The 16188-nt window shown below is 34.2% G+C and overlaps 1 protein-coding gene across 1 annotated transcript in view; it reads left to right on the plus strand.

Moving 5' to 3' along the window:
• DNER (delta/notch like EGF repeat containing) overlaps window positions 1-16188 on the plus strand; it is a 122279-nt gene that overhangs the window by 66527 nt on the left and 39564 nt on the right. The window contains exons 5-6 of the mRNA XM_062005721.1: window positions 6866-7011; window positions 13491-13644. Of these exons, the coding sequence (XP_061861705.1) occupies window positions 6866-7011; window positions 13491-13644 (300 nt within the window). The remainder of the gene's footprint in view (window positions 1-6865; window positions 7012-13490; window positions 13645-16188) is intronic.

Below are 16188 nucleotides of genomic sequence, written 5' to 3' on the forward strand. Positions count from 1 at the left end.
TTTGAAGGACATTTCCAGCTAGTATGGCAACTCTCACAGAAGCTGGAAATTGGGCAATAGCATTCCACATATTTCCATCAAAATAAAGCAGTTTGCTCCATGTTGAAATAATTTTTACTTAAGCAAAGATAAAACAGGACAATTTTATTTCATAATAGGAGATTTGTGAATTGAATTCACTGGAAGGAACCTAATCAAGTTACTCTAACAAATTACCATGTGTCAGCTGAGCATCTGTGTGAGCTCCTAGCCCATGGCATATGTGCAGTCATTTGACTTAACCCTCTTTCACTCTGGACTGAATTAAATCACACAGCCATGAACATGCCACAGTTGGAGTGTTCACACAGTTCTGCTGCTCAGTGGACGTGCACTAACGTGTGTGTGTGTGTGTGTGTGACTGCTTAGTTACTTTTGTGCAAGTCAGCCTTGCTGGTGGGGGAATTTGGCGACAACTGCTCCAGTTAATGGGGTTTTCATTTTTATGTGTGCAATTTGCCTGGAAGGGCCCTATTGTAGGCAGTATTGAGTATTGTGCTCATCTGTGAACATTTCCCTGGGGTTCTGGGCATAAGAGCTAACCTTGCAGAAAATGGCCTTTTGATAAACAATAGCAGCAGCAGAAGTGCAAACAGCGTAAAAAGTTCAATGAAGTGTTAATTTAAAGGATTTTTTTTAAAATGATGGCCTTATAAAGCAAAAAGTTAAGCATTCAGCTGAAATCCAAACCATTCTGAAGAGTGCTGTTGGGCTATATAAGAAAGAATGCTTTTATAAATGGGATAAAAATTAGTATACTGCCCTGGCCTTTATGATCAATTTACATGTTCCTTGACTCACATATAAGTAGGTGCAAATATTAGACTATTTACTTTTTTTATACATTGTGGTATATTTTAAGCTAGCATTTAAATAATTTTTGCTCTTTAGAGTTATATTTAATTGATCAGTAATTTATTAAAAAAAAAATGTATTCACTGCTAGTTCTAGCAAGTAACAGTAAGAAGTTATTTTTACAGTTACTACAGGTAATCTACTGCAGTTTTACTTATTGTCCTCTCAGCGACATCATTTGTATCTGACCACACTTAATGGCTTTTGTGAAGTGTGGTATCAGAGATTCTGGTGGTCTAGTTTTGGGCCCAAAATAGTTCACTACCAGCTTGGCAGCATTGTTGAAATGCTGATAAATAAGCACATAATGGGGAAATATGATACAGATAATATATTAGAATATTAGTTTTTTCACCCTTTGTTGGACTTCCACCATTATTTTGGACAGTAAGCAGAGTCCTTGAAGCTATGACAGAAACTCACACTTTAAGCTACTTTCACATCTCCTTAATAAGCTGTATGCAAATGGTTTCATAATTGTAAATATATTCTGACTACTTCATAGTTCTATCATGGCTTTTGATCCAGTCAAGCTATTACATTGGTTAATTGTTTAGTAACAGTGAAATTCAGAAATTGCCATTTGTTGTAGAGGAAATGTAGCAACATGTATTTGGGGGTTTTTCTATGCTCAGTGAATCCCACTGGTTTGTTCAGTTTATAAATATATTTTTCACTGTCATTCCTGCAAAACTGAGCTTCATCTCGAAAGTCTATTGTGCTATTTCTTAGAAAAGTTTTGGTAACAATTTTCTGACACAAAAATTTTGTTTTCTGTTACACCTATTCAACACTATTGTTGTCAATCTGCCTCTGATGGAACTGCAGGAATGTTACTGAGAGTATAAGTTGACCACCAGTCCATTTATCTTTATCACCGTAATGGTGATTATATCTGAGAAGAAAGGAAGTAGATACTTGGTTTCCAGACCTCAGGATGAGTTTCAGTGTTGGTAGTGAAGGAAGAAAGCAAATCTATTTTTAAACTGAATGTGAGTATTATATCAATTTTTACAAGAAAAGAAATGTAATGAGAAGCTTTGCAGTTACTTACCAACAACAAGAACTTCTTTCAATTGCTGTTTCATGTGAATTCTTGAAAAATAAAGTATTTGAAACCATTTTTGAACTGATTCTCACTAAGATCTATGTTTACTTTCAAAAGCAGTATCTGACCAAGGCTTCTGTGACAAAGCACAATAAGCATGCTGATCTATATAGAAATTGGGAGATCTGTACCACTTATAAATAGTGCTATTTGTGGGCAAAATAGCATTTTGTTATTGCAGCTGTATTTTTGTGTCTCCAAATGTTATGCTGACTAGCAGTATCATTAGAAAATGTTCTGAACAAGTATCCTATGGTACTGATGGCACAGAAGTACTGCAACAAAGATTGTGAATGTCATTGGCCACTTTTTTCTCACTACTTGTTTTTCGCTTATATATGATAATCATCCTAAGGTAAACTAGGGAAGGATTCCTGAAGGACAGTATTAGTGTCAGGGCCTTGAGGGCATTGGTAGGCCTTAATGACATTGACCATTAGGAGTAGGGAACAATATGTGTTGTCTGTTTGTAAATCATGACAGATAAAAGTTATCTGTAGATGAACCAGCAGACGTAGAATCATAATGGTTGGATTGGAAGGGACCTTTAGAGATCATCTAGTCCAACCCCCTTGCAGAAGCAAGTCAACTTAGATCAAGTACTTAATGTAGCTTCTATCCTGGACCTCTGAGGCTTATAAACTATAGTTCAGTATGCTCTGATGTCAGCTGCATTGTTTCTGGAAGCTGAAATCAGGTCTAGAGGTATTATAGCTTCATTGTGGAACTACGTAACATGAACTGAAGATGGGGTGCAGGCACATCCAATATCACTGCTTTGCTCCTGAAGAGCTGATAATATCTGATTTTCTTCCATTTATATATATATCCCAGTTTCCAAATAATGAATAATTGACTGCACTGTGCACCATGAACAGGGTGAGGAAATTACATCAATTTATTCTTGGGCTCTTTTTTGTTTTCCTACCCATCTTGACTTACCAATGCCCTTAATGCTGGGGCTACATACTGTGCAGGGAAGCTGTAGGAACTTAGTGTCTTTAAGAACTCCAATGCTTTGCAAAACGTTGAAGCTGGCTACTGACCCCAAAAACTTGCTGTGGGAAGGTGTTGAGAGAGAAAAGAAACAGATGGAAGCTGATAGACATCTCACTGCTGTCTCATTCTCTTGGTAAACTAGGCTAAAAATAAGTTGAAAACTTGGGAACTAATGTATCCTTCTAAGTGAGGGCCCAGACCCCTTGGCAGTCATTCTCTTTCATCAAAGAAACATTTAGGTGGACTCCAAGATGTGTAGTTTTGTGAACTGGAACTTTAATATAGGGAACTCTTACTGTATTTCTGCTATAAAATGATAATCTACTGTTTCAATCATAGGTGAATGTATGTTGGTCTACATAAAGTCACTTCATAGGGTACATAGAGAAATACATTTGAGTCAAGTGCATTAGATCAGTGTGTGTGTAATTGCATTGGGTACATACCAAGAGTTAGTTACGACTTGCAGTTTAGACTTATGCCCTCCATTAACCTAATACACAATGGAATAATGTTCTGACTTAGTGGCTTATTAGCTTCAGTTTTCCTTATTTTGACATTTCCCACTATGGGCTACCTTCCTGGCCTCAATCTGCTGTGCATAGAAAGGGTGTATTGTTCAGAAACGGGTCTTGTGAAAGAAGCAAATCAATTTGAATAGTCTATAAAATCAACAATCAAGCAACTAATGTTTGAGTAGTGCTAATCTGAATGGCACAATGTGATCTTGCTGTTATTCCTTATTTTTTATTCTTTATTTCTCGATGTGAAAGAAACAGAAGCACGTGTATTTTGTGCTCCTAGGCATAAGTAGGTGAAGCTACCAGGGTGGAATGAGCTGTAGTGTATTTTACCATGCATACTGCCCATGAAATCATGCAAGCATTTCTCAGACTATCAAATGTGTGTGCACAAAGCTTGAAAATGTCTCCTCTGCAATTGGAATGACTACTCACACCGTATTATGATTTATTAGGCTTTAAAATTGTTTCCATAGTATTACTATAAATAGTTCAACTATGAATTCTTCAACATCAAATGCTCTGATGTCATTATGTTTTAACTAGCTTTAGAAAAACAGCAAATTTGAAATGAACAAAATTGCCTTTTGATTTAAACAGCTGTAATGCTTTCCTCCAGACCTTAGATGAATAGATCTGTAAATAAGCTTCTGAAATGATTCTCCTACCTAGGAGTTAAAAATATAACTTGCTCTAGTTCAGTTACTGTGACAGGAATTGGAATTAATTGAAGTGCTATGACCTGAGTTAAGCAGGGAGTCATATTTAGATGACCAGACAAGCTTGTTCTAGCCCTGAAACCTAGAGATCTCAAAGTTTTATGCAACTTCTATAGATTGAAAATAAATAACTGTGTTTTTATTTTTCTAATCTTTGGGAATTAGAGAAGATAATTAGAAATTACAGGAAAATATGTGGTACTCCAGTGAGAATAATGATTTTTTTTCAGTGGTTGATACCAAAATAGTAACAAGATTCAAAGTACAAAGAAGGTTGATTTAATATTCCTTTAGGGAACTGTCCTGAAGAATATGTAACAATCTGCTTCAGACAAGCAAATGTGAACCCAAAGACATTTTCTAAATACCACATTCTTCCAAGCATTCACATATAATTGCTGACTGCCAGTGACAATTGCATTCAATTGTTAAAGGAAATAATTCTGTCTGCATCTTTGAACAGATGGGTAAAAATGGGGTATGTATTAAGGCCAGAATAAAGTGGCTTGCTCTGAAGAGGTCAGCAGATTACAATAATCTTCACTAGCCAAAACAGACCATTAGACATTTGGAACTATACCCAGTAGTGTGGTTTTTTTTTTTTTTAATTTGATCTTTTAGAATATTCAGCTGAGGCTGTACTCAAACTGGTGACATCTATATTGGACATTACATATTCCTGCTTTGAAGATATAGTTTAGGGATCATTGTTTCTGGCATAGATAGCTGACTTTCAAAGGATATAGCATTTTAAACAGTGTAATCATAGAATGGTAGAGGTTGGAAGGGACCTTTGGAGAGCATCCAGTCCCAACTCCCCTGCCAAAGCAGGTCCACCTAGATAAGGTTGCATAGGAACTTGTCCAGATGGGAAGACGTCCAGAGAAGGAGACTCCACACCCTCCCTGGGCAGCTTGTACCAGAGTTCCCTCACCTGGACAGTGATATAGTTTTTCTTTCTGTTTAAATGGAACTTTTTTTGTTTCAGCTTCATCCCATTACCCCTTGTCCTCTTGCTAGATATAAATTTAAATATGATGAACAAAGAATGGAAGTCTTCCATATGATTTTCTATCGGATCTGTAGAATTAGTCATGCTTGACGCTTTCATAAGCAGAATGTAAGTAATGTTTAGCAACTGTTCTGGAAAGAGAATTCATTTGAAGTTCAGATTGTTTGATGAAAATTTGGTATATTACTGTTCATTATGTATATTATCTTGCACCATTTTTTTTCCTACTTGAATAAATATTGTGCTATCTGAAGCCCATAATGCAAGAAGCTGGGTTGTGTCTTTCAAGTTCCTTTGAGGTTTAAGTTGTAAACGGATTCTAGACCTTAAAGTGGAAAATATTAGAAAAAACATTCTATGTCATACACTTGCTGCATCTATTTATTGTTATTCTTTTTAAAATGAAGGATATTTAGAATTTAAAAAGCATTTGTTTTTACTTAAATCCTCTCTTTATTAATTTCTAAAGAAAAATATAATCCTGCAGCAGTTCTGCATCTTAACTTTCCAAACTGATACTACAAAGAGTTTTAGACTCTTAGGAGTTTACCTACATTAAGGATAGTCAGATCAAATTTCAATTTATGAAAAGATTTTATTTTTTAATGCATACAGCATATACATTACACCAAACTCACACTTTTTACGTCACTGGACATTTTATCCTGTCACAAGCTCTCAGAACAAAATAGCTAAGTGATGCCACACATGGAAGGGTTGTAACCCTAATCTAAGTCTAATCACTGTGGTGGAACAATGTAGTTTGAGCACAAATCATAGAATCATAGAAAATCATAGAAAAAATGACACATAGAAGCAGCATATATGATTTTTGACATGAAAGCTGACTTAATTGTGTGTCATGGCCTGTATATATGCTTCATTTTGTGTTTCCCACCATCCTGTATTTTATTTTCCAGATATACCCGTTAGGAATATGAGTGATAGCGATGTTGTTGTGTTCCAGTGTGTTTTAATAGCTTCTAACCAACTATTTTTTAATTCCATGCAATTAGTGGTACTTGCCAGACATTCATGATTTTTTCTCCTTTCTTTTTTCATGTTTTGTTCGTCAACACCTGGTCCATCACCTTAGAGTGATCAGATCAGACATTCAATAATACTTGGATTGCAAGAATACAAAGAAATTCTATCAAGCTCTGTATGTGTATTCTTGCAAATTTTGTTAAAAATACAGCCAAAGGGGTTGTCCATCTGTTCTCAGTGTAACACACTTTATGATCTGTGTGCTTTTGAGCTCTGAAGTAACTTTTAGAAATGAATTTAAACATTTTCTTCCACCGAATTTGATTTTAGTATTTCTTGTCATTAGAAAACTTAAGGAATATATTTTAAACTTACCAAAAAGATCAGCAGGCAGGTAGGTCTGTTTCATGAGCCTTTTGTTAATCAATATGTGTTTTTTTTCTGAGCTATATTCTAATTCGTATTTACATGCATTAAATTCAAATAGGTTTGTATGAAGTGCAAGCAATGATGTTTTTAATTGACAACAGCATCTTTCAATTCAATTGTATTTGTCTAGCAAGAGGGCATTAATATGTATTAGTGTGTCTTCTGCTATAGTAATTTATTTATTTCTTTTTATAAGGTTTTTTGAATGATTCTGTTACCAAGTGCATTGTGGCTCTACGCTTGACTGTAATAGTGAAAGTCAGTACCTGCACACCCATGGGAAGCCACTCAGATAACGTGCAGTGTTCAGGGAAAGGAAGATGTATCACCAAACCAGATGAGGTAAGGTGAACCTATTGAGATCTTTCTGTAGTGTGGACATTTCATGATAATACAAACGTAGGGTAAATGGTACTTGGTCCTCTGTTTGCATACCGTGCTGCTGTGTAATAAGCTGCTAAAACTCACAGGACTAATTAAATAAGAAAATTATATTTATTTGCTATTCCTAAAAATCATGCACCTAAAGTAAGAAAATAATTCAAATGAGATGCAAAGATCCATACCCTGCTCAGCTAATAAAATAATTACTGGAATTAGGTATAAGGTAATGTGTACTGCAACTTACTGACACTAAGGAATATTTCTTTATGAGGAGCATGTAATGGGCACTTGAGATCCCCAATATCCAGACCAGTGTGTCCCAGTTTTTTAACTCTTCAATCTTCTTTTAGTTTTAGGTCTGATTATTACTTATCTCTCCATGTTTCAATAATTGCTCACTCAGAAATCACTGCTCAATAAGAACCAAACATGTCAAATTTGCAGTCTGTATACTGTCTTGATGAAAACAGAGTGGCCTTCTGTGAATGAGATCCTGTATTGTTACCTTCTATATGTGTTGGGTTTATTTCATGGATTAAAAGTTATTTACACAACAAATATGCACGGTTGATCTTTGATTTTATTAATATTCATTTGGGAAATAAAAGAAATAGTAACTGTTGAGTAAATATTAACAGCTGTGAGCCTGCTGTGAGCACAGAAAATTTGGCATATTTAGGGAATTCACTGTTAGTTCATCTGCTACCATTTTCTGATTTAAATTCTCAATAAGCACGTTTGATAGAAAAATGGCATTTTGAATTGTAACAACAGTAATTATATTGCTACAGTAATCTATATATGCATGGCAGTGCTAACATCTAGAATAATTAAGTATCTATTTAATTTCTCAAAATTTAAATTCTAAAAAGCTTGAGGTAGTGAATGAACACCATTATTGCAAGCTGCATTTATAAGTGCTTCTCTACCATACCAGCTGGCTGGTGTCCAGCAAATTATTCATTCAGATATATTTCATAGTCCAGCTAGTTTTTCTGCTTTACTATATCTAAGATTTTTATTTCACAAAATCAACATCTTGAATTTCACTTATATAGATAATATGTTCGAATATGTACATATATAAAACACAGCATATAAAAATGTGTTATTTTTCCATTTCTTTTGTCAAATTGAGAACTAAAACCTTTGGTAAATAGTCTTATTTTTAGTTTTTTATTGATTTTTAGCCACTTTTATGACTCTTAATTTCTTCCTCTTCTTACATATCATATGTCACAAAATAAATTGTTTCCTGTATCTCCGGAGAAGTATTAATGCTTTTCTGTAGTAGGAGAAATGCATATATTGCCTTTAATAATCTTTGTGACATGGCAAGTAAAATAAAGTAATCCTTTAAAGAAGAAAGGAAAATTGGTTTCATACAGGAAAGAGGAACTATTATGTCACTCAAAAACAGAGAAACAAGTACCTGTACATCCCCACCTGTAATCTTGACATCAAAAGTTTTGTGTGTTAACACTAGAACTGTTAGTGATAAATGAACTCCATTCATGAACATGTAGTATGTTCCTTTCCCTGGAAAATTAATAGAAAAAAATAGGATTTTTCATCTTTCCACCCTTCCTTTCTTTGAACCAGGAAAATTTATAAAGGTAGTGTTTTTGATTTAACATGCACTAGGCTGTAGTTAACCAACATGCCTGTAGCTGAAGATGTGAGACAGAAATCATGTTGAAGTCAGTTTCTTAAGAGATATCTATCAATTCTTGGTAGTCAGGGAATGGGAATTTGCAAGATTTTCAATATTAATAATCTTAAAATAAAATTTGCTTCAGAAATGTAGTTGCTTTTATTTTCACTGTCACAAACTGATTTTGAGTTTTCTATAACAAATGAGGAATGTCCCCCGTGATCCTCTGAAGTGCTATCAAACCTATGTCAGTTAGCCTGCTGGGCTGGGGCACCTCACTAAAACCTCAGACACATTATTTCCAAACAGAGACAATTTCTGTCCAGTTTCCTATACCAGGAAGAATAAAAACATTGTGTTGTCTCTCCATAGTATTCTTTAAAATCTGTCAGTTTTACTTACTTTTTGGCCTAATAGTTGCATAATAGAACTTCATCTAGGAAACTGATTCAGACTCAGCTTAAACAAATAGGTAAATAGGTTTTTGCTTTTAACTCATCTTAGGTGAGATATACCATAAAATATCTTGATGATTTCTCTAATAATGGAGCAAATGACAGCCAAAAGTATATGCTTGGCATGTACCAACCATTGTGTTGGTTTCCCACAAGATGTATCTTCTGCTCATCTGTTTGTAGAACTCAAACTTTTAATTTTCTTTAGGTTTATAACATGCCCTTTGTGATTTGCTGTTTGTTTTTATATGTAATTAATTGTGTTTTGCACAATCTAGTCTTGCAGGATGCAAAGCAACTTCTTAGAAGAATGCATAAAGGCCTAATACCATGAGCAAGCTAAGAGCTCTACTGGCTGTAGATATTGAAGTGCCAAGAAGATTAATGATTGTTTTTGTGTTTTTATATACTGCATAGTTTTATTCCAAATCTACTTTAATGTAAAAGAATGTAGTACCACATCTGCTTAATGGGAAAGTTAAGTGTAATTAACAATCTGCAGTGATACAAGTGAGAAGTCATGCTGTTATCTATGGAGTGCATAAAACTAAAACAACTTCTGGTCTAACCTCGAAGTCCTGGCTAGGTTTTGCTCATTCCTTACTAATACATAACTTAGCTTCTGCTCAGCTAGATGCTTTTTACAGAGGATGGATATGAAAAGGAAAGCTTTTAATTGTAGTTTCTTTTTAAATTATTGTTGCTTTAGAAAGAAACATAAAATTCACCCCTTTGAACAAGGTTCTGTGAAGTGAGATGATGCTGAACCAGAGATGCCTTTTTCTTCCTTGGTTTGAATGTTGTACCTGTGCTTTGTTGCCATGCTTTCCATTCTTCCACAATGGAAAGAAGAAACGTGTCAGAAGGATAATACTGGTCTTGGCATCATCACAATATAAATACCACTTTCATGTTCCTATACTCTTCTTTACATCAGAATAAGCTGTCTTCAGTGGAAGAGGAAAATCTTGATATTAACCCAAAGGAAGAGATTTGTTTTGTGTGAAATTCCGAGTAGGATTTTGAATGAACTTTGGCCATACATTTGATCTCAGTACCACAATTTTGCCTAAATATGGGAATAAAATGATTTATTTAACAGATTTCTCTGTTCTGTAACTTTGTGTCTCTCATGCAAAATATGGAAGACCTGACTGTGTAAATATGAGATTTTATAGCTAGATTTAGAACCCTTGAGATTTAAACAAAAATAACTGGCTTCTTCCTGCACTGACAAGTAACATATTGAACTGCATAGCAATGATTTCCATGTCTTATATATGGGTTAGAAACACTGGGATCAGTCCAGATTATTATATATGCAGAAAGGCTAATTATAAAAAAAGCTTCATGTACACCTAAAGTCACGCTCTCCAGCATGTGGACTTAGTTACCTGAATGACAGTTTACTTTGAAATACAACATATCTAATTATCATACAGCAAGGTTTTGCTTGAATATTATAGCAACTCACTGAGAGCTGTAATAAATACTGGAAGTCTTTATTGTCAAGAAAAAGAGTAGACATTCATTTTCTTCTGGTCATCTTAACAATTTCTTTACTATAGGTTAAAAAAAGAAAAAAGATGAGCTTTTTGGTATCTCTATTCTGAAATGTAGACTCTGATAAACATATTATTACTCTGCTTACTTAAAAGAAGAAAAAAGTACTATATTCCATCAATATTTATAATATACCTAGAGATTGGATAATAGCAAATTATTTTAAGGCATTTACTTCATTGACTTTCAAAGCCATGTAGGATAGAGTTGAACTCCTATAATTGAGTAAAACACACAGATTAACTACCTATTGATATTAAATTGTTAATTGTTTTGGAATTCTTAGATAGTGACTTTAGTATTAGCATTATGGCAGTGTTTATCTTCCTCTTGACTTATTTTTCCTCAAATATACTAGTACATGTCATCTGTTCGTGAAAAAAAGTGTATCATTAGGGAAGAGTGAAGATGACATGCCTAATAACAATGATGACACCTAATATCTACAAAGTAACTTCTCTACATCTCAGAACTGTTGTCAGTCATTAGACGTTTCAGTTTGAAGTGTTACAGTGCTTCTATTTTGCTGCTTTGAAAACCCATTTTGTTAACTATACTTTATGGTAAATTGATCCCTATATCATACTGTTGGAGAGATATCACTGTTATGTGAGTTTTTCTCAACTTCCTGTTTCTAATGAAAATACTAATGTATTGTTGAGGCAATGAGTGATTATTGCATCATTTACATAAGTTAATACTTACATTATAATAATCAACTTCCACTGCTTCAAAATGAGATTTTAGTACAAGCACAGCCATACTGTTTGTATCTGTGTGGGCAGTACCAATGTTCCCTTCCTCTGAAGAAAGGTTCAGGTAAAGATGTACTTTGCAACTTACTCTCAGATCTGCCATAAAGCAATCATGAATCTGAGCCTACGTAATAAACAGATACCTCTCTGTTCTGATAGTTAACTTTGATGGGATGTTATACTTCTCAGATCTCTTGCCTGGGGATGTGTAGTGTTAGATAGATGTAGTTAAGCCTTTTCTCATTTCCAGTGCATACACAAGACTTTCAGCTCTTTAAATGGCACAGATTCTAAGTACAGTGCCTATAGCCTTCCACATGCTCTACTCTTGTGGATTTTAAGAAAAACTGCCATTTGTTCATCTAGAACAAGTGAGTTATTGAGACAGCCAGCAATCTTGATTTTGTATTAAGTCTAAAGTCAATACTTCATTCCAGGAACAATAACAAACACTTTAAGTCGATACCATAATTCAGTATCAATAAGAGAACAGCTGTTAAGGATGCTACAGGGAAAGTGTTTATGTGCTATATATGCACAGTGGTACTACAGGACTCCAGCATGAGATGTTGAGGACAACACTCAATTTTGAATCACTGATCAATGTTGTCTTTAGGAACCAAAGTGTGCCAATGTGTTTTCCACCAATGCTATATGGAAATGTGGAAATACTGCATATTTAATTAATGGTTTAGTTAAATAAAAGTGGTTATCTGTTTTTCTCTGTTAGCCACTTTCCTGTGTAGCTCATATGAATTATCTTCAAAATAAGCTACTGTGGTATGTGATTATAATAATTTTGTCTGTGTTTTGCTTGCCTATCTTTCCTTTCTGCTGAACTAGAGCCTTGTTTGGAAACCTGTCACTGCTAATGTGTGAGATATTCAGAGCTGTTTTGTGAAGAGGCTTGGGTAAATACCAGAATGTGTATAGACCGTACACTTAGCAGGGACTGCTGTCACTCCTTGATAAATAACATACCCATCTTTTGGAGTTTTGCAAATGTCTAGTGTTAGTCCTTGTTTAAACTCTACTGTGTAATGTTTGTAAGGAAGAATAACATCTGGGTTTTACCGAGGACAGTTTTTTATTTGCACAAAGATGATTATTTTCTTTTCTACTTAGATCACAGCTGTTTATTCATATGAAGCAAACATGAATAAAAATAGAAGACACAATACCAACCCCATCTCTTTGTTTCTAGTTCTATGCACATTCTGTACTTGGCATTACAATGTTTGTGCATGGGACAGCTGCTCCCGATCTGGCTTTGAAACATGAGAGTGAGTGGTGTTGCCATCTAGTGTTTAATGAACAGAGAAAGTGGGATATTTAATCTACATTTATACTACAGATGACAGAGCTTTCCTTGCTTCCATTCTTTGAGACCTCCTTGGGAATTCTAGTGACAGTAACATTAAAAAAATTTAATTATTCTATTGTGAACAAAAATGTGCCATATCATACTTACTATAGGTATTTAAGATCTTTAACAGGTGTAGTGCTCTTGATCTTTTATTAAGAAACAGGATTTGGAGAAAGTAACAAATATATTCATAAGAAGGGATATTTTAATAGCATTGAAAGGATGTATCACTTTTGAAGTACCGCTGAAAAGAGTTTCTGGGACCCCAGCCCTGTTTACAGAAAGGGAGCAGCTTTGTAGTAGGATTTCGTTGCAGTAAATCTGCATATTGCTTATTCTGACACTTATTCCAGTCTATAAATGTAATTTCTGGAATGGAAGAAAATAATACAGTGATTTGGATATTATGGATCTGATCCCAGCCTCCTCATCTAGATGAGATTACCTGACATCATTAATTTTATCTGAAGAACTGGTGTAGGTTTAGTATTTTGAAGACTAACTTTGTGCAGTTGATCTATTCATGGCAGCTACTGTTATGAACAGGAAAACAACAAAACCATGATTGTTCAGTAGAGTATTCAAAGAAAGCATAATCTTTGCAAATTTATTGTGAAGTACATACAAATTGTGTTTGTTTTTAGGCAACGTTTTTCTGTGACTGTGAGCCTGAGTACCAGGGTTCCCTGTGTGAGGAATTTGATGCTTGTCACAGCCAGCCTTGTCAGAACAATGCAACCTGCACTGATATAGCACAGAAACACGACAGGAACAATTTCACCTGCAGCTGCCTGGCTGGTAAGTTTTGTATTACATGTTGAATAATGCATTTTTGGTTTAACATTCAGTGCATATCTTTTGTAGAGCAGTGAACTGTGCAGCTTCAGATACTAAGTAAGAAGGAAAATAAAACAACAACATAAGGGCAGTTTTTAAAAGGCTGCAGAAGATTCTTCATCTGTGAAAAATGCCATTGAAAGGACAAATCTAAACCACAACCTAATCGGTGAATTGTTATAACTGATAGAACTTAGTAAGAAGAGACAACCAAAATTTAGCTAACAGCAGATTTTCCTTACTCTTTTTTTCTTGTCAATATGGATTTTAGGTATACATTATAACTAACATTTCAATAAACATGTTTTCATTGTAACAATTAAACACTTCAGTTGCAGCAATCAATGGAAAAAAATTCTCTCCTCACTGTACAGTTCTTGGATTGTTCCCCAGAATTAACTTAAATTTCAAAAACTTTATTAAAGAAATTGATAAACTAAACTGAGTAATTTGTGAGTTTTGTTAATGAAAAATTGTCTGAGCTCTCTGATGTTATTTTAAGAATGCTTGCTTTAAAAATGTAATCAAAGATAGACAACTGTAATGCAAATTGAATTAAATATGCTGGAAGGTGGATTCAAGATACATGCTGATGGAAAAACCTTACTAAATGTATATTATAGAAGACTCTACTATTTGAACTTTACATTTCAAAACCAAGAATTATTGTAACTGAACAGTTACTATATTTTCTAAAAGAATTTTAAAATTAAAGCTAGCTAAGACTAGGATCAGTAACAGGTAACTTTGCTTCTCACAAATATTTTACTGTACACTGTCAGCTCTATAATGCTGGTCAAATGATATTAGAAAGAGGACTCATCTGGAGAAGAAGAAAAAGAGATACAAGAAAATGGAAGATGCTTCTACATGAGATGCTAAGACCTGTAGATCGCAAAAGCTGTATCAGAAAAAGCAAATGGACAAATGAATTATTTGGTCAGGTTTCTAGTGGTTATGTCTAAATGCTTATTGACTGGCATTAATGCTGGGTGGGTATTTATGTGCATTAAACCTATATTAAAGGTAAATGTAATAATATTTCCTTGATCTGCTCCAAAGCAGGATCATGTAGTGGCTGTTCCCTTAAAGATGAGAATATTCTCATTCTTTATCCTAACGCATTTCAGCAGACTAGAGAAACTTCTAGCTTCTTTAGATTATGTGCAAATCACAGCCTGAAAAATGACAGAGCCAGAAGCAGGTGGATGCAAGTGATGCTTTAATGTGGCTGCTGTAAACTGTCCTCTGAACTGTTTTGTAAACTTTGCCATTCAGAAAATCAGAAATGGCAAGTTATTAAGGCCTCTTCATTCTCTCCAAAGGACAAGATGTTTCCTTTAATTATATTTTTACTAGGGCTTTCATTTTTTTCTCTCTTTGCACAAAGTCACTGTAGCAAATGTGCAGCGAGACAGAATGCAGGTATACTCTATTCTATTTCATAAATTTACCAAAGAATCAACTGTCACTTTAACAAGATGTGTAAATACAGTTGAACAATGATTTAAATATAAGAAGAGAAATATCAAAGTGGAACAAACTTCAAACATTTGAACAATCTCTGCCATTACTGTCATGTTGAATATGACTGATTCCTAATTCTTTTTGATTTTGGCAAATAGTTTCTGATTAGAAAAGAAAAAAAGGGGTTTTTGTTATCATTGTATTGTCTGCTTTTACTGACATAGCTGTGTTGGAAAATATTTTATATCAAGTACTATTAGGCTCATTTTTTTTTCCTAATTCCTTACCTCAGAAAAAAAACCCAAGAATGATTCTAAAAAAAGGTGCCTGAATTCCATGAAATACTTTCTTGGGGGAGAATATTTTTTTAATATAAAATATTTACAAATATGTAAAAATTATTTGGTTTAGTTGTTAAAAAATAGCTTTATAGGGAATATTTATGATATTTCTGATGGGCTTATTTTAAAGCCTAAGAGTGTTTTCACTAGGAGAACTTAATATTTTCAAATTGTACAGCTAACTTTTGCAGAGTAACATAAATATAATTCTGACTGCAAGTACAAGACTCCAAATGCATCACTGTTATGTTTACACTTGGATTAAGTCTGTAGTAGTTCCTGCTTCTGTTGGTAAAAGTTACAAATTATAGTGCCTCGACAAAGCAAGTGTTATTTTATTTTTGTAATGATATAAAATCCTAGGGTTTTTTTGTTACTATAGTCCCAGATATCTGCATCACGTGCTTGCTTATATTTGTAAAATTTGGCTTTTCCATATTCTTAAAAGCCCATTCTGATTTAAAAATGTAGTCACTGTGAGGGACAGGCATTTCAATTTCTTGATTCAAAAACTGTTAAAGCAAGAAAATATGATACCGTGAGATGGCAGAAAACTATGAGTAAGATCATGACATGTACTTCCATATTTCAGCAATATAATAAATTTTCATTGATGTCTTTACTGTCTCTTAAGTTTGGATTTTAGCCTTTCCTTTTAAAAACTATTTCTGTCAAGTATAACTTATCAGTTGTCATT

Source organism: Colius striatus, chromosome 12 (genome assembly GCF_028858725.1).
Source record: "Colius striatus isolate bColStr4 chromosome 12, bColStr4.1.hap1, whole genome shotgun sequence".
Classification (NCBI taxonomy): domain Eukaryota; kingdom Metazoa; phylum Chordata; class Aves; order Coliiformes; family Coliidae; genus Colius; species Colius striatus.